At 44.3% G+C, this 19,823-nt stretch overlaps 1 protein-coding gene across 1 annotated transcript in view; it reads left to right on the forward strand.

Moving 5' to 3' along the window:
* NAIP (NLR family apoptosis inhibitory protein) overlaps positions 1 to 19,823 on the forward strand; it is a 100,300-nt gene that overhangs the window by 53,673 nt on the left and 26,804 nt on the right. The window contains exons 9-10 of the mRNA XM_073584038.1: positions 4,318 to 4,366; positions 16,449 to 16,491. Of these exons, the coding sequence (XP_073440139.1) occupies positions 4,318 to 4,366; positions 16,449 to 16,491 (92 nt within the window). The remainder of the gene's footprint in view (positions 1 to 4,317; positions 4,367 to 16,448; positions 16,492 to 19,823) is intronic.

The raw sequence follows: 19,823 nt of genomic DNA on the forward strand, positions 1-19,823 counted from the left end.
AACCACTTAAAGCAAGGAGAATGGTGCCTAAAAGAGTCCATTTTTCAGCAAATTGTGCAGAGGTGGGGAAAACCCATAATAGATCTCTTCGCCTCAAAAACCAACAGAAAAGTTCAAAAATTCTGCTCCCTAAGACCAGCAGACATGCCACTGGCGGTAGACGCCTTCAGAATAAAATGGACATCAGGTCTCCTGTACGCATTCCCTCCGATATGCCTCATTCCATTAGTCCTGAAAAAGATCAGGGAGGACCAAGCCAGAGTAATTATGATAGCTCCTTTTTGGCCAAAAAGGCCGTGGTTCTATTGGCTGAGAGTGATGTCAGTGACAGACCCATGGGTGCTCCCAGAGGATCACGACCTCCTAACACAGGGTCCCTTCAATCATCCTCCGAATTCCAGGCTGCATTTGACAGCCTGGAATTTGAAAGGTCACTATTAGAAAAGAAAGGGTTTTCAGCGAGATTGATTTCCACCTTAATCAGCAGCAGAAAACCAGTGACTACAAAAATATATGGGAGGATATGGAGGAAGTTCTTGTCCACCTCAGGCCCAATACAGGAAGGGGAAGTACCGGTAAGGGCAGTGCTAGAGTTTCTGCAAAGGGGCTTAGACTTGGGCTTAGCGGTCAGCACCCTGAAAGTACACGTTTCAGCCCTGGCAGCATTATTCAACTATGACCTGGCAAGCGATAGATGGGTCGCCAGATTTATCCGGGCCTGTACTAGAGCTGACTCTGTCCCATCGCCTAAACCTCCTCCCTGGGATCTAAATTTAGTCCTATCATCCCTAACGGGAAGTCCATTTGAACCAATAGACGCAATATCAGACAAAGTGTTAACCTTAAAAACAGCCTTATTAGTGGCACTCACATTGGCACGTAGGGTTGGGGACTTACACGCACTATCAGCAGACCCACCATACACTCAGGTTATGGATGATAGAGTCGTGCTAAGATTAGACCCAGCATACCTCCCTAAGGTAGTGTCGAAATTTCACAGAGCTCAGGAAATAATCTTGCCATTCTTTTGCCCTATTGCCCTATCCCTGGTAACAAAAAGGAAGAGAGGTTACATTGTCTAGACGTTAGGAGATGTATCCTACAGTATTTAGAGGTGACAAAACCATGGAGGAAACAGAGGGCCTTGTTTATCTCATACCAGGGGGCAAGGAAAGGCCTTAAAGCCTCTAAGCAAACTATAGCTAGATGGGTGAGAGAGGCCATCATACTAGCATATAGTAGTGCAGGCAGGGCTGTTCCAGAGGGCCTAAAAGCCCACTCCACGAGAGCCATGGCAACATCCTGGGCGGAGAGAGCGGACGCCTCCATCGACCAAATCTGTAAGGCGGCCACTTGGTCCTCTCCATCTACCTTTTTCAGACATTACAGATTAGACCTATCTGCTACCTCTGATCTCACATTTGGGAGAAGAGTGTTACAGGCAGTGATCCCCCCCTAAAGAGAATACAAATCTCTGTAACTCTCTCGTGGTGCCGTCATGTACCATGGGAAAACACGGGTATTACATACCTGGTAATGTGTTTTTGCAGGGGACATGACGGCACCCTTATATTCCCGCCCTATTTGATCACGTCATTAGCTGGGTGTTTTTTGTTAGTATTATACACTCCCTTGGTGTGGGAAATTTAGCAGTGTAAAATAGGTATTATTTATGTGTGCACTAACTGGCGGAGTTCCTCTTGTGCTCTGTAAAACAACTGATGCGGAGAGAGGAGCCGCCCCCTTTTATCTTGAAGGTTTCCTGTCCTCGTAGGGCGGATCCCCTCTCTCGTGGTGCCGTCATGTCCCCTGGAAAAACACATTACCAGGTATGTAATACCCGTGTTTCTCTGATGAAGCCTGTTCAGACTGTTTGGACATCTGAAAGAATTATTCTTGGTGAAGAAATTGGTGAGTGCTACCTTGAGTCCTGTGTCATGCTAAAATACAGCTCAACATCAACACTGTAAATACTGAGTCTTTACAAAAAGAATTGTATCCGCAAAAACTGTCATCTCCGATGAAAGTAATGGGAAAATCATCACCGAATACAGATTTTACCTCAGAAATGAGAATTTTGATAATGACTGATCAATTCTGGCAGATAAAGAAACACATTTTTCTGATAGGCTATATCACAAAGTTGCTATTTTCATGTGTTCTATTGATTTATGTAACAAAACGACTGTTAAACTTTAAAGATCGAAAAACACAGATGCAGCAAACATTGCGAAAACTAACATTTGTGTCAATCTCAAAACTTTTGGACACAACTGTGCTATTCCTTTCATTTCTACAGAATGGTCTCCCACAAGCCCTTGTGTCATATTGTATATGGGGCCAAACAGTGCCTGTTATATGCTGACCTTTTAATTGAACTGAAAGGCACATGGAATAGCTCCATCTTATTGCATAGTAAGCAGCATAGTCCCGTTGAAGTGAATGGGATAATGCTGCATTGCCTCACATCTTATACTAAGTTAACTGTGTGCAGGTATACAGAGCAGTGGAACACTGAATAGCTTGTAGCATTTGCCTAAGTGCACCCTCCCTTTTAAATAGTTAATTGGTAGGGTGTGCATACAGTCAGCACCCCATCAATCTTATAATGATGACCTGTCCTACAAACAGACTGTCAATATTCAGAACCTGGAAAATGCCATCCAATACCATTCTGGTGTATGTAGGTTCTGACTGGCTCACAGGGGATCAGGTAAAATCCCCGGTAGGCCCCCTTACAGGAGAGGGCCCTCACCTCTCTATATGATGACACCAAGAGAGCGGAGCAATAAACACCATAATGCCAAATATCAGCAAATATTAAAGAAGTCTTTAATGTAATAGTATCAAATTTAAAATTCATATAGGTAAATATTACAGCATATAACACAAAACAGAAAGTTATTAACACATGAGCCGGGAGAAGCCGGATGGAAAAACAATCCTGCATAAAGACATGGACATAAATGGGCTAGGGAGCAAAAAATGCTAACTCCCTAATTGGGGTCATATCCCTGCGTCTATAGTATAATACCATAGGTAAATTAGACCTAGTCACCATATACTACTATTCCCTGTGGTAGATCCCTGTACACATGTAGCCATAACTTGTAGGTGGACCCAGGCATATGGGACAAAAACATGTGGCATAAAGACAGAGTAATTAGGGATTAATCTTACCCATGCCCTTTGTCTGACATGCAGGAACGCGCCCCTACGCGCGTTTCGCGGTCGCTTCCTCGGGGGGCCTCTCTATATGAGCAGTAGTTGGCACATTTACAACTGTCCAGACAAAGTCAGCGTCTCATCAGTTGATTTTTATTATATAGAAGCAGAGGTAAATTTGTGAATGAGGGTAATGTAATATTTACATGTAGCTGACCTTCGGGTACGCATAGTCATTGTTATTGGTGGGCCCTTGGCTACCCAGTCTGACGATAAGGGCTCATGCAGGTGACCGTATTTTCTATCCATTTGCGATCCCACAAAACATCAGACTACTGTTATTCTATGGGGCCGTGCACATGTGATTTTTTTTTCCTCAGAGTCTTTCCCAGGAAAAAAGGCAGCATGCTTGGTTTGCATCCAATGTTCGGATCGCATTCAGCCATGCAAGTCAGTGAGTCTGTGGAATACATCGGACTGCTATCAAACTATATTTTCTTCTCATCTGAGAAAATCGGATCTCAGTATGATCACACTCTGATGAAACTCCGATAAGAAATTGATCAAAGTGTTATTAGCACAATCGGACCGATTCTCTTGGATGAGAGAAAATACGCCGAAGCAGCAAACATTGTGAAAACCAAAACTTTCGGCCGCAACAGTACTATTCCTCTGTCTTTCACTGCAAACACGGAGTGGAGAGGGGATTCTCCATAGTTACTGGGGGACATTTGTTATAAGATTTATGCCAGAAACTGGTGTAAAAACCTTCCAAATTAAGGTGCACGTTTCGACTCCATAATTTGCAATTTTTTTTTTTTTTTTAAGATTCTCTGACACACGCATCAGTTGTCAAAAACAAGGGGCGAAACTTAGCAGAAGGAGCAGGGGCACACAATTCGAGAAATTTACTATGATTTAGGCCATTTTGGGGGACAATTATAGTGCAAGTTTACACCAGAATGTGATGAGCAGGATTTATTCAGAGGCATGTGCCGGTGTACTTTCTGCCAGTCTTAATAAATCTTTTTCAGTGTATAGTAAGTGTTCTGCAGGCACCAACTCTAGACTAGGTATTGTTGAATGCACGCGTAGGGCACACATTTACTTTCCTAAGCAACTTTTAACTCCATAAGTTGGTTTATTTTTCAGATGTCAATTTTTACAGAAGAAAGAAACAAAGCTCGGAGATCAGGAGACTGTAAGCAATAAACAAAACTATTCAGCATCCTTCAGATGTTTGTGATTTTTCTCATATGTGAAAAAAAGGAACATTCCATTAGTGTTTCATTAAGGTGTTCATTTTTTTTCTCATCAGTGTTTCTCCTATGCATTAAAAAACTGATAGAGATTTCTTAAGCTTCTCTTTAACAAACAGTGAAATATGGACAGCAGTAGGATGCTGCGAGGAAGCTATCAATGTGCTTTCTGAAATGTTCTCTAACCCAGGGTTCCCCAACTCCAGTCCTCAAGGCCCACCAACAGATCATGTTTTCAGGATTTCCTTTGTATTGCTCAGGTGACAATTGCTTCACCTGTGCAATACAAAGGAAATCCTAAAAACATGATGGTCCTTGGTGGGCCTTGAGGACTGGAGTTGGGGAACCCTGCTCTAACCCATATACTTACATATGCTAATTTAATCCGTGACTCGAATGAAAAATGGGCATTTTTCTCCTTCGCCTTATTGGGGGACACAGACCATGGGTGTTATGCTGTGGCCAATAGGAGGCTGACACTAAGTTGAGACAAAAAAAGTTAGCTCCTCCTCCACAACATACACCTTCCTGCTGGCCCCAAGTGAACCAGTTCTTGCTTAGTGTCTGTAGGAGGCACACTGGCCTGGCCTTCAGACCATTTGTCATTTTTTAATCCGGATGAAGGGGCAACGGAGCCTTTCAAGGTTCCGATTTCCCCAAACCAACAACAGGCGAGCACATGCAAGTGTCACCTCCACGTATGCTCTCCTGCGACGTGAAATGCCATGCCTGAGCTGATTCATGGGCGACGGGTCTCTTAAAGGGCACCGATCTCCTCGCACCGACTCACAGGTGAGCACATGGAGTGTCGCCTTCATGTATCCTCTTCCGCAGCAAGGCCTATGCCGGACAACCTGCCCTGTCCATCCTTAGGGTTTGAACCCATAGGATGCTCAGAGGCCTCTACATAGCATCCGTGCAGCCCCCACTGCTTCACCACTTCTAAAAGCGGATGATGCAAGGATGCGGACAGTCCCTTTCCACTTCCCTTCTAAGGGATGCTGGATTGAGGCATTCACTTACCCCGCACCGTCCTGAAGATTACCCATGGCCCCTCAAGCGACCGGATAAGTGACCAAACAGTCCGAGGGTTGCCTGGGGAACGTGCGCCTCTGTGCTGAAGTCCCATGGCGGCGGCTCCATGCCGGGACGCGCACCGCGGTGAGTGCCAGGCCATCGGCCATTCTAGGCTGAGCGTGACTGCTCTTGTGAAGCCACGCAGCACAAGTTCTGCCACAGCCGGACATAACCCTGTGAAATCCTAGTGGCGCGTACCCTTAGGATACACAGAGGCCCCCCACGGTGTCTGCGCTGCTCCCTCTGCACCACCACTGATGGAACAGCGGTACTGCAGGGAGCTGGACGGTCCCTCTTCACCTCCGCCTCAGATGGTATGGTGAATTGAGGGTTCCTGCACTGTCCCTGTCACAGCACTGGCCTGCAGGCAGAGGCTCTGCCCTCACTGCCCCTGGTGTGACCGTAAGGGGGCTTCTGGGTCGCGGGCCTGGTCATTCCTTTCGGCAGGGCACTGATAATCTAGTCCCCGGCTTCGGCCCTTGCTAGGCCGCAGGCGGTTTCTCCACCCACCAGCCGCGCGTCACGTCGGAGGTCCCGCCCACCTGCCTGACGTATCTCGCAGGTAGGGCATGGCAGACCAGGAGTGTCAGCGACTCAGCGCCTCCCCTGGCGTGCGACAGGAAGCGCTTGGCCCATGGACTCCTTCCCTGGAGCCACGCCAGTCAATAATCTAGGCCCCGGCTTCGGCCTACGTCGGAGGAGCCACCTCTCCCGTAGTGACGCGGCGGTGGTTCTCACGGGAACACCGCCTCCACGCTGAGGTCCCATCGCAGAGGCTCCATGCTGGGACGCGCACTGCGGTGAGTGTAAGACGCCCCCTCCTGGCCGCCGGGGAGGAGGGGGATCTAATCCCGGCCACTATATTCCTTGCCAGGCTGCATTACGTACATTGACATGTTGGCTGTGGGACCATGCCCCTCGAGGAGTTATGGTCCGTCAGCAGAGGACTGTCGCTCTCATCCTCCACTGGATTGCGCCGCCGGTTGCTCCATTTTGCAGGTGGCAGCTGCTAAGCAGCGTGAGGCTGGAGTACCACCTCCCTGCAGACCAGGGTATTGGCACCCTTATATGATTTAAAGGGTCATACAACACTGAGGGCAAGGATAGCGCCTATTCAGTGCTAATAAGAGTGCTATTTTCCTGGGGAAGACCACAGCCTACAGGGTGAAACCTGGAAGATACTGTGTGTGGATGCATATTTGTATGTATATTTAGATATATGTGTGTGTTCTTTGACCCTCTATATCCCCGGCCAGCCTGCATTCCAGAGGATTAGGATGTTATTTTCGGCAGTATTTATTCTAGAGTTATACTTGCCCTGCGCATGCCCGAGGGGTTGATTCGTGGAGATCCATAGGCCATCTCACCACACCAGTGTTAGACTCCATCAACACTGGGCCCAACTTATGAACCCCCCCAGATGGGCTTCTCCTCTGGCACAGGTTATCCTCGATCCCTTTGTGCATCAGAGCGTTCACAGGATCACAGCAGCTGTTGATTGGCAGACGCAGGCATTCCAAATGCGCAGACATCTAGAGAAAGGGCTCACAGTACGCTATTCGACCAACTACGGCTTAAATGTCCGTATGCTCTGTGTCTCGCTTCCCCTTCACCACAGGTTTACAGAGTACGGAACTCTGTGTATCAGCTTAATGTTTTGCCTTGATTTTGGATTCTCTAGAGATAAAAAAAAAAAAAAAAAAAGGAAAGATCTGGAAGATTTGTCTTTTTTAATGGCACTCACACAGTTTTCTGAGGGTTAATGCCTGGTCTGTTCCAAATCGTAACGTTCGTCCAGTGAAATATACCCCTAATACAGCGTTTACCACAATCCGGGTGGCTCGCGGCATAGTTGACCGGCTAAGGGAGCGATGGGATAACCAAATCGGAAGGGAGGAATCCCCCTTGCTTTCAGCTGGTTAGCGGAAACATTGGGTTGAATCTCTGGGCCATCCAGGCCAGGTGGATAGTCAATTAAAGGTCCCACAGACCGACAGATGAGAGCCTGATTCGTTACGTTTTGTGAGCCTCGAAACCAGCTCTCTTGTCTTTTTAGCTGGACACCCTTTTCACATGCGGCTGGCTGCACCACAGCGGCAAATGCCATCACACTCAATAAGGCATTATGGCACGGAATGGAGGGAGGGCGGCACCCACAGAAGGAACTCAAGGCCATAGAAGAAAGGACAAATGTCTTCCCCATCAGGGCTTAGAGCATCTTCCCCATTGCCTCCGGCAGCAAATCTGAGATTGGTCCTCTCGCATGTATCCGGTGCTCCCATCGGCAAGGGATCCCAGCCTTCCCATGGGTCCAGCCAGCAATGTAAGGGTCCTTCCCAAAGTGTCTGGACCTGAGAAAGATAGGTCCCTGATGGTTTTCCACCCAGTGATTTCCGGCATAAGCCATCGACACGCAGCATTACGGACGGCCACCTATTTCTGGTTCGTGAGGTCTCCTTTTTTGAACAAGCCCAAAGCCTGGGTCTTCTAAATACAAAATGTTTTTTTCCTACACGTCTTCCAAGGAACTTAGAACCGGCCGCAGAAGAATGGAAGCCCGCATAGAACGTGGCTTGAGATTCCCCCTGTGCAGTGGGGGGAAACTCGACGCCTAACAAGATGGAAGCTCCGACTCATGCACAGACACGCCCTATTCATGCGCTGCCCTCCCCCGTGGCGTCGCAGGCCTGGACGCTTTGTCATAGCGGTGGAACAAGGGCTTCTTTTTCCGAGCCATAGATGTACGGCATCAGGACTGAACCATTATTCAATGCTACAGAATGTAGCGATCGCCTACTCCTATTCAATCTGTCCATGCTTCCCAGAAGGGACGGATCTGTAGGACCCTCGCTGGATCTTGGCCGAGGTACACCATCCACGAATGGAGTCCCTCCATTCGATTCTTACCTTGATCGTGATCAGCATCTTCAGTTCACGCTCTTTGGCACTCATCTCCTTTGTCCTTCCGGATTGCCGTGAGGTATGGGGTGGGGAGAAATTGCAGTAACAATTGAAGTGATCCTCTTCAATTAATTGTCTTCTTTTCTGGCAGTCAGCGCAAGAAGACTGCTCTCCTCGGCGGCGGTGCCACTCCCCCCGCACGTCAGATAGCCTCACAAGTGGTGGACATTGAGGTTCTCCCGCTATACCAGGGAAAAAGATTTCTCTTCTGATCTAATCACCAGTGGTGGCTGTCGATATCAGTCTCCTTGGTTGGAGAGTAGTCTTTTTGTATATCCTTGTATCCCAAGTGATCCAGGTTACCGTCACCAGCTCCACTATCTACTCGTGTATCACTCCATTCGAGTCAATAACATATCTCCATGGTTGTTGTCATGCACCATGGGGGACGTTTTTAACAGGACTGCCTTTGTTAGGAGAATCTGAATGGGGATCTAATGGCTTCAAGACTAGGCTAAGGTACTCAGCAGTCTGAGCCCGATCTCGATATCCGAAACGCCCGTTGGAAGCCTGGAACATAAATTTGGTCCTGGGGGCGCTTTAAGAGATGCCTTTCAAACCGTTCCAGGATGTCTCGCGGGCAGTTCTGTCTTGGGAAGTCGCCCTTATATGTCACAGTGTCACTTATTATGCGATGCTTGGAACTGACAGCCATGTCCTGTTTAGCTCATTTGGTTTTTCTCTCTCTGCTTTCCAACCTGGATACGATTATTGTCCTCAGATCGTTTCTGCCCCTTTTTTCCCAGCATTGGCTGACCCTTCTATTTTAACAAGAATTTTGTCTTGCCCTCTTTGGGCCCCACACTGGTACTTCAGATGGAGGTAGTTATGCACACCCTGCATGCAATGACAGCTCTCAGGATGTATGTCCTGAGGACGGCACTCTCTTGTAAGCCACTTGAAGGTCACAATAGCCAGAGAAATTAATTTGGCTATTCAGGAGTTATACTACTTTAGAAGAGGTCCATTCCAGTAGGGATTAGGGCGTATTCTACGTGGTCGATGTCCGCCCTCTGGGTCATTCGGTCTCGCATTCCGACTGAACAAGTCTGCAGGTCTGCAAGGCTGTGTTTTGGCTCAGCATTTTCACATTCTTGAAGCACTACTCATACTCAGACTTCCACAGCATGGTCCTCGGCAGATTATTCTGCAACAGGCGGAGCGGTAGGGCACCTTTACTCAGCCACTACATGAGGCTTTATCTGTTTTATTGTTGCCCACCCATGGACTTCTTTGGGACATCCCATGGTCTGTGTCCCCCAATGAGGTGAAGGAGAAACAGGAGGGATTTTGGGATAACTCACCGTAAAATCCTTTTCTCCAAGACGCTCATTGGGGGACACATTTATGTAAAAAATGGACGTTTTAATGGGGCTCGACAAGACTGTCCAAAATCATGCACGCATTTGTCCACAGGTTTTCTGTGCTTTTGCATCTTAGCCCCATGTACTCTATTGGAGACAAGTTGAATTTAGCAGGCACAATTAATGACCTGATGTTTTGCTGTTTTTATAAGAAAGCTGTTGCCCTTGCACCTCTTTTAGGGGTAGGAAAAGCTCTATTGCTGCCCACTGCAGGCATTACACAATATAATCCCTAAAAGTTTACCTTGATATCTGTTGCATGTACCTAATAACAGGCATATTTTGCTCTTCTAAAAAGCTCTAGTGAGCTGCAAAATGTGTCTAAAACACATAACAAATTGGCAAAAGGCATGCATGACAGGTTTTTGGTGCATATTGGTGCATTCAGATAAGTAAATTGTGTAGTCAGATCAGGAACACAACTTCAGCTCCTGATGTCCAGTATAAACATCCAATGATCTAGTGATTTTATGTCTATTTCTTGTAATCGCTGTAAAAGTATGAACTCAGGATCTTTGCACTAATCTAGCAGTGAAAAGAAAAGTAAGTATCCAGCGGATTAATAGGAACCATGTACTCAAAGGTATTCTAGATGGAATAAGCAGAATAGCAGAGTGGTAGATACTTGTGACAGTATCCTTTTTGGTTGTTACATTGACCTTCCACCCTGGAATTAAAAAGTGATTACACAATAAATGGGTTTTCTCAAGTTCTTAAATTACTTTAAATAGTTAAACAGCATGAAAATAAGCAAGTTAGCATTTCACTTGTTTTTTCTATCTGCTATCATTCTCCTGCAATTACAGTTTTTTTATGTTTTATAGTGTACATCTCTTTCCTGTAGCTTGCCTCCATACAATGGCCGAGAGTGCATAGTAGTGTGATCGCAGGAGAGGGGTGAGCTCTTAACATCCCAGTCAGCTCTTTCCAGCCCATTGACTACTATACAGCAGTTAGCTGTTCACCCACCTCCCTCACCCTCTCATATCATGAAGAGATGCGGTTATATATCACCAGCCGAGCAGCTTTCAAAGCCGGTCAGCTAATCAAGGCTCTGAGCTCCCTGCTCTTGCTTTCTAAGGCTCTGGGCTCCCTGCTCTTGCTTTCTATTTCTCTGGGCTTCCTGCTCTTGCTGTCTACAACTCTGGGCTCCCTGCTGTTGCTGTCTATAGCTCTGGGCTCCCTGCTCTTGCTGTCTAAGGTTCTTGGCTCCCTGCTCTTGCTGTCTAAGGGTACCGTTACACCTAGCGATGCACCAGCGATCCCGACCAGCGATATGACGCGGTCAGGATCGCTGGTGAATCGCTAGGTGGTCGCTAGTGAGCTGTCACACAGGCAGATCTCACCAGCGACATCGCTGGGGTCGGGGGTCGCTACTTACCTGTCAGACGCGGCGATCCTGCGTCCTCCTGCCCGGCTCCACGCGTCGCTCGTTAGCGCCACAGGAAGCCCAGCAGGAAGTGGCCGACGAGGAATGGTCCAGGAGCTTCTCGCGCGATCAGCGATAACCAGCGGGGGAGCCGGTCGGAGGTAAGTATCACATGCAGCGATATCGCTAGCAATATCGCTGCAACGTCACAAAATCGATGACTTTACAGCGATATTGCTAGCGATATCGCAGTGTGTAACGGGGGCTTAAGGCTCTGGGTTTCCTGCTCTTGCGTTCTAAGGCTCTGGGCTCCCTGCTCTTGCTTTCTATTTCTCTGGGCTCCCTGCTCTTGCTGTCTACAGCTCTGGGCTCCCTGCTCTTGCTGTCTACAGTTCTGGGCTCCCTGCTCTTGCTGTCTACAGTTCTGGGCTCCCTGCTCTTGCTTTCTATTTCTCTGGGCTCCCTGCTCTTGCTGTCTACAGCTCTGGGCTCCCTGCTCTTGCTGTCTACAGCTCTGGGCTCCCTGCTCTTGCTGTCTACAGTTCTGGGCTCCCTGCTTTTGCTTTCTAAGGTTCTTGGCTCCCTGCTCTTGTTGTCTAAGGTTCTTGGCTACCTGCTCTTGCTGTCTAAGGCTCTGGGCTCCCTGCTTTTGCTGTCTGCAGCTCTCTGGGCTCCCTGCTTTTGCTTTCTAAGGCTCTGGGCTCCCTGCTCTTGCTTTCTATTTCTCTGGGCCCCCTGCTCTTGCTGTCTACAGTTCTGGGCTCCCTGCTCTTGCTGTCTACAGTTCTGGGCTCCCTGCTCTTGCTTTCTATTTCTCTGGGCCCCCTGCTCTTGCTGTCTACAGCTCTGGGCTCCCTGCTCTTGCTGTCTACAGTTCTGGGCTCCCTGCTCTTGCTGTCTACAGTTCTGGGCTCCCTGCTCTTGCTTTCTATTTCTCTGGGCTCCCTGCTCTTGCTGTCTACAGTTCTGGGCTCCCTGCTCTTGCTTTCTATTTCTCTGGGCTCCCTGCTCTTGCTGTCTACAGTTCTGGGCTCCCTGCTTTTGCTTTCTAAGGTTCTTGGCTCCCTGCTCTTGTTGTCTAAGGTTCTTGGCTACCTGCTCTTGCTGTCTAAGGCTCTGGGCTCCCTGCTTTTGCTGTCTGCAGCTCTCTGGGTTTCCTGCTTTTGCTTTCTAAGGCTCTGGGCTCCCTGCTCTTGCTTCCTATTTCTCTGGGCTCCCTGCTCTTGCTATCTACAGCTCTGGGCTCCCTGCTCTTGCTTTCTAAGGCTCTGGGCTCCCTGCTCTTGCTTTCTATTTCTCTGGGCTCCCTGCTCTTGTGTCTACTACTCTGGGCTCCCTGCTCTTGCTGTCTAAGGTTCTTGGCTCCCTGCTCTTGCTGTCTAAGGCTCTGGGTTTCCTGCTCTTGCTGTCCAAGGCTCTGGGTTTCCTGCTCTTGCTGCTAATGGCTCTGGGTTTCCTGCTCTTGCTGTCTACGGTTATGGGCTCCCTGCTCTTGCTACTGTGAGCCTTGTTCAGATGCTCTGTTAGCTTGATGTATAAAGACAGTAATAACAGTGCACACTCCAGAACAAACTACTGAGGGCTAAATGTGTTATAGCAGAACACGTGCTGAGTAGTGATGAGCGAGTATTCTCGTTGCTCGGGTTTTCCCGAGCATGCTCGGGTGTCCTCCGAGTATTTTGGCGTGCTCGGTGATTTAGTTTTCATCGCCTCAACTGCATGATTTACGGCTGCTGGACAGCCTGAATACATGTGGGAATTCCCTAACAAACAGGCATTCCTCACATGTATTCAGCCTGTCCAGCAGCTACAAATCATACAGCTGCATCGACAGAAACTAAATCTCTGAGCACGCCAAAATACTTGGAGGCCACCTGAGCAACGACTATACTCGCTCATCACTAGTGCTGAGCTTTATAGTTCTACTAAAACTGATTAAAGTCAGATCACAATAATCCATCTGATTTTCTCATACGTGGAAAAATCGGATGTATTAATGAGCCGTAAGTGTAATGAAGAGAGAGGATATATTCCACTCTGTAATGCTGGGTGCTTGGATAGGACACCACTACATATGTAAAGTACAAAACGAAACTCAGCACTCCAAATGTGCAATGAAAAAGGTATAGCTTTATTAGAACTACAATCCAAATTAAAATAATGTTTTGTTCTAACAATGAGACTTTCCTCCAACGGATTGCTGGACAATAAGTAAAGTAGGCAGTGATCCATAATGAAACAAAATATACCAGCTCAATAATACAACACTACTTGTCAAGACACTGACTCCATCAAATAATTCAAAAAGGAGGATCTGAGTCACTAAGTATCTCAAAATATAATTTTATTTTTACAAAATTCAGTTAAAATATATTTTTAAACTATAAAAGGCTGTTACCTCTGAACATGTATATGGATTACAAAAAAGTGGTGATCCACATTGGTGATATAATATCGTGACCAAGGTTTAGAGACAGGATTTAAATAATGTAGCACCACATTATATTAATAGTAATTCAATTGTTATATGACCACTAGGTAAACAAATTGAATCAAACTGAACAGCCCCCCAACTGGAAGGAAGGACTGGATAAATAGACACAATAGGCACTGTACTTGTAAATGGCCCAATTAAATATACAGTAACTTCAGCATACGTTATATCAGATAAGTAATGAAATCAAAGGGTTAATTACCCATGAAAGAGTGACTCCTGCTCAGACCATGGCCACGTTCCCCGACGCGCGTTTTGCGAGTGTTGATGTCGCTTCCTCAAAGGGCCATAATGTAGCACAATATAGCAAACGGGAAACAGTCTTGATGAGGTGCATATTTAGACTGTCTACATAATCAACCCATGCAAACCTACAGCAAAATGCTCTTGTCAGGTGAACTGATCTTATATGCATGGAATCATCTTTTTTTAATAATAATTATTTGCAGCACATCACCAAATGCAAAAGGTGGATGTCCCTCTGGTAACATGATATTGTATGGGGACAGATCCATCATTTTATCAGTTGTTCTGTTCTCAGCAGTATTCGTCAGTCTATGTAAACAGGTTTTATTAAGGTGTATTGATGTGTCCAGGAGACAGGAGGTTTGGGCAAAAAAAAAAAACGTGATAAAAAAATATGCTACATATGCTTAAAAACCCCCAAATGTTTGTGTAACCTTATTCAACTGAAATAGTGAAAGAGGAACAACCAGCTATATTGGAGGAACTAGAAGTGATGATATTGTAACGTGGTCAATTGTTTTGTTACTAGAAATGCAGAATAAAAGATTACAGTATATGGGCAAAAAGTTATTTGACACCTACACATTTTATCTACAGGAGCTTTTATGGCATGCCATTCTAAATTTATAGGCATTAATATGGAGTTGGTCTCCCTGTTACAACCATAACAGCTTCCGCTCTTCTGAGAAGACTTTCTACAAGATTTTGCAGTGTCTGTGGGATTTTTTGCTCATTCCTCCAGAAAAGCATTTGTGAGGTCACACACTTATGTTGGATGAAAGGACCTGGCTCATAATCTCTGTTCTAGTTTTTAACTAAGGTGTTGGATGTATTGTTCTGTGTGGTCAGTCAAGTTCTTCCTCACCCAACTCACCCAACTATGTCTTGATGGACCCTCCTGTGTGCACTGGGGCACGGTTACTCTGGAACAGAAAAGAGTCGGCTCTAAACTGCTTCCACAACGTTGGAAGCAGCAATTGTCCATAAAATGTTGGTATGCTGATGCATTAAGATTCATCTTTACTGGAACTTGGGAGTCTTGGCCAAACTCTGAAAAACACCAGAAACATCCCATGGATGTACAGTTGGTACAATCAATAATGGCAGTTACCTTTTCATGGGATTCGTCAAAACCAGTCTCATCCATAAGAATGTCAGGTAGAGAAACATGATTCATCAATCCACAGAACCCATTTCTACTTCTTCAGAGTCCAGTAGTGGTGGCTTTACACCTCTTCACCCGACTCTTGGCATTGTGCTTGGTGACGTAAGGCTTGCTTGCAGCTGCTCAGCCATGGAAACATGCCATAAAGTTCCACATTTACAATTTTGTAATTATGTTAACGTCAGAGGTTTGGATTGAGTTGGCAGACCGTGAGTGAATTTTCTGCACTATGCGCCTCAACACTCGCCAAACCTGCTGCATAACTTTGTGGTCTGTCACTTATTGACTGAGTTTCTGTGGTTCCCAAACTGTTCAACTTGCCAATAATAACACTCACATTTGGTCGTGGAGTTTTATAAGGGAAGAAATCTCATGAGCTGACAACGCTCTAATTCAGTGAGCTCTTTAGAATGAGCCATTCTTTCACAAATGTTTGTAAAGACAATTTATTGATGGACTGTGATTTGAGAGCTGAGCCTCTCAGTAAGTTTCTATATACGTAAAAAAAGTGTAGAAATGGAAATAGCTCAAGAGCTGATTACTGGAGTTACTGTCTTCAGAAAAAGATTAGACAGTTTCTTAAAGCAAAACAACATGAATGTCTAGGTAAACAAAGTACCAACATGTACGCACAGTCCTCCAAGTCATCAATATCCTCTGCCATTTCCCTGCTCTAGTTTTGTAACAAAAAGACCCATTATATATAGTTTTGCTCAAAAGTTTACACACCCCGGCAGAAATTTTGCTTTCTTGGCCTTTTTTCAGAGAACATGAATCATAACACCAAAACTTAAACTTTTTCTCCACTCATGGTTAGTGGCTGGTAGAAGCCATTTATTGTGAAACTACTGTATTTTCTCTTTTTAAATAATGACAACCCAAAAGTTGATCAAAAGTTCACATACCCCATTTCTTAATACTGTGTATTGCCCCCTCTAACATCAATGACAGCTTGAAGTCTTTTGTGATAGTTGTGGATGAGGTTCTTTATTTTCTCAGATGGTAAAGCTGCCCACACTTCTTGGCAAAAAGCCTCCAGTTCCTGTCAATTCCTGGGCTGTCTAGCATGAACTGCACGCTTGAGATCTCCCCAGAGTGTCTCAGTAATATTGAGCCACTATAATTTTACTTTTATGGTTGTGGCCAAAAAGTTCAATTTTGGTCTCATCACTCCCAATTACCTTGCTCCAGATGTTTTGAGGCTTGTCTCTGTGCTGTTTTGCGTATTGTAGGAGAGATACTTTATCATTCATATTCTCTGAAAAAAGGCCAAGAAAGCAAAAATTCTGCCCGGATATGTAAACCTTTCAGCACAACTGTATTTACATATGCAATTCTTGATTTGCAGCCTATTAAAGACAAGAAGGAAGAAGTCCACTTGAAAGTCAGTGGTAGGTATATTATATGATAACATTTTTTTCCATACATTGGTGTGCTTTAACTCCTCAGTGACCAGGTCTGACTTGGCCATAGTGAATAGTTGTACTATTTTTTTTTTCATTTGTGCCTCTCCTCATTGCACAGCCATCATTTTTTAATTTATTTAACTGACGTAGCTGTATGAGGCTTTGAGTTATGTGGGGCAAATTGTATTTTTTTAAGTGCTGTTTTGGGGACATAATACTGTGTAATTTTTATGAGGTATACGACGATAAAATTGCAAAAAATATGAAGATTCAAAAGAAATCTTTATTAAAGGTTGAACACATAAATGTTAAACAGATGTTTTATTTAATCAAGCAACAGGAACAAAGGAGAAAAAGGAGCACGGTCCTGCCTAGTAGGGACGATATGCGTTCCAGCGCGGAGACCGGAAGTCACTTTTTACATCCGGGTCAGACTGACAATAATGAAGAAGCGCCGGCATTTCCCACTTCGACAATTACTGATTCTTTTTAAGTATCTATATTTTGCACTGTGCACTTTATTTACTTATGAATTAGTATTGTCTTTCTTCACTCTATGTAAAGGCTTTGATGATGAATAACTTTGCTATTTTTTGCACTTTTCAAGCATATGAGTGTTGGTATTTACCTGGCAGGATTTCCTGCTCCCATGCTCCTTTTTCTCCTTTGTTCCTGTTGCTTGATTACATAAAACATCTTTTTTATCTTTTATGTGTTCAACCTTTAATAAAGATTTCTTTTGAATCTTCATATTTTTTGCAATTTTATCGTCGTATACCTCTATATATTTGTTGCGTATCAATTGTATGAATAGACGCTTTTTTGCTGTAATACATTTGACTGTGCTAATAAATATATATATATATATATATATATATATATATATATATATGTATGTATGTGTGTGTAATTTATAAATCATATTGTGCAAATGTTTAAGGGAGTTGTGGAAAAAATGGAGCACTACTAGAATGCTTTCAAAAATAGAAGTGTTAATTGTTTATTTTTACCATTTAATAAAATGCAAAGGGAATGAAGAAAAGAGAAGTCTAAGGCTATGTGCACACGTAGCAGAAAATTTCTGCTCAAAAACCTGACACCCTTCCCAGAAACCGCACCTTTTTTTCTGCGGCTTTTTTGCTCGTTTTTGATGCGTTTTTGATGCGTTTTTTTCCGCAGCGCTTTCAAAACGCATGGAACAAGCCAAAAACGCGGAAAAATCCGCAAAACTAATGAGCATGCTGCGTTTTTTACCACAATGCGTTTTTTTTCGTGGTAAAAAAAGCATCAATGTGCACAAAAAGTGCAAAATGCATAGAAATGATTGGGAAGCTTATTTTTAGCGGTTTTATAGCGAAAACCGCTAAAAAAAGCTAAAAAAACGCTGTGTGTGAACACAGCCTAAGTCACAATAATATTTGGTGTGACCTCTGTTTGCACTCAAAGTATCAATTCTTCTAGGCACACTTATTTGCAGACAGTTTTTGATGTACTTTTAGAGAGAAATTGTTTCAAACTTCTTGGATAACTAACCGCTGATCTTCTATGGATGTCGCTTGTGCAAAGCCTTCAGTCTCTTCAGACAGACTCGATAAGGTGGAGATCAGGACTCTGTAGAAACCATATTATCACTTCCAGGACTCTTTGCTCTTATTTATCCTGAAGATAGTTCTTATTGACACTGGCTGTATATTTGGGGTTGGTTGTTGTTATGCTGCAGAATAAATTTAGCGCCAATCAGACGCCTCCCTAATTGTATTGAAACATAGAAACACGGAGCGTATAAACTACCAAAAATTAAGTAATACTTAAAAAGGTATATTTTTAATGACCAAATAGTTTATCATAAACAGTACAAAACATATCTGAAATAGTTTTATCAATAACAGAGCTGTTCAAATCCGGTCAAAAAGTGCACCAAAAAATGTGGTGTCACCCCACAGGCATAAATAGGGGGGAGAAAGAAACACAGAACCATGATGTTCAATCGAATGTGTTTGTGTGGGTGTGTGTATATATATATATATATATATATATATATATATATATATATATATATATATATAGTGTGATAGTGCAACTAATTATACAAAACAATACAGTAATTGGGAAATGACAGGCTCGCTATCACCACATAGGGGGAAGTATGTAGTATCATCCATTCTATAAGGTCAGTGACCATCCAAATGTTTAACTCTAACAGTGGTGGAGCAAGTTCTTACCCATACTCATGGTTGAGAGTGTGACACGCACCCCTACACGCGTTTTGCGTCGGCTTCCTCAGGGGCCCAAGGTCAATTGTATTGCATGATGGATAAGTATCTGCCTGTAATTTTTAGCATTGATGACAGCTTTAATCTTAACTAAATTCCCAAGAAAAACAAGGTGTTCTGAAAGTGATGATATGGCCTCAAGAGAGCCCTGATTTCAGGATCATCAAGTCCGTAAGGGATTACATGAAGAGACAAGATTTGCACAAGTCTACATTTGCAGAAAATCTGTGGTTAGTTCTCCAAGATGTTTGGAACAACTTCTCTGCTGAGTTCCTTCAAATACTGTGTGCCAGTGTATCTAGGAAAATTGATGCTGTTTGGAAGAGAAAGGGTGGTCACACTAAATATTGATTTATCTTTTGTTTGTTTATTTTGCATTTAGTTAATTGATTAAAAAAAAGCTATTAATGCTTCTTTTTTTAATTAAAGCATTTTTATTTTTGCAGCATTTTTTTCCCACACAGATATAAAGCTTTTGCACAGTACTGTGTGTGTGTGTATGTACAGTGGGGCAAAAAAGTATTTAGTCAGTCAGCAATAGTGCAAGTTCCACCACTTAAAAAGATGAGAGGCGTCTGTAATTTACATCATAGGTAGACCTCAACTATTGGAGACAAACTGAGAAAAAAAAAAATCCAGAAAATCACATTGTCTGTGTTTTTTTTTTTCATTTTATTTGCATATTATGGTGGAAAATAAGTATTTGGTCAGAAACAAAATTTCATCTCAATACTTTGTGATATATCCTTTGTTGGCAATGACAGAGGTCAAACGTTTTCTGTAAGTCTTCACAAGGTTGCCACACACTGTTGTTGGTATGTTGGCCCATTCCTCCATGCAGAGCTCCTCTAGAGCAGTGATGTTTTTGGCTTTTCGCTTGGCAACACAGACTTTCAACTCCCTCCAAAGGTTTTCTATAGGGTTGAGATCTGGAGACTGGCTAGGCCACTCCAGGACCTTGAAATGCTTCTTACGAAGCCACTCCTTCGTTGCCCTGGCGGCGTGCTTTGGATCATTGTCATGTTGAAAGACCCAGCCACGTTT

The sequence above is a fragment of the Dendrobates tinctorius genome, unplaced genomic scaffold, assembly GCF_039654945.1.
Source record: "Dendrobates tinctorius isolate UK_male_01 unplaced genomic scaffold, ASM3965494v1 ptg000083l, whole genome shotgun sequence".
Taxonomy (NCBI): Eukaryota; Metazoa; Chordata; class Amphibia; order Anura; family Dendrobatidae; genus Dendrobates; species Dendrobates tinctorius.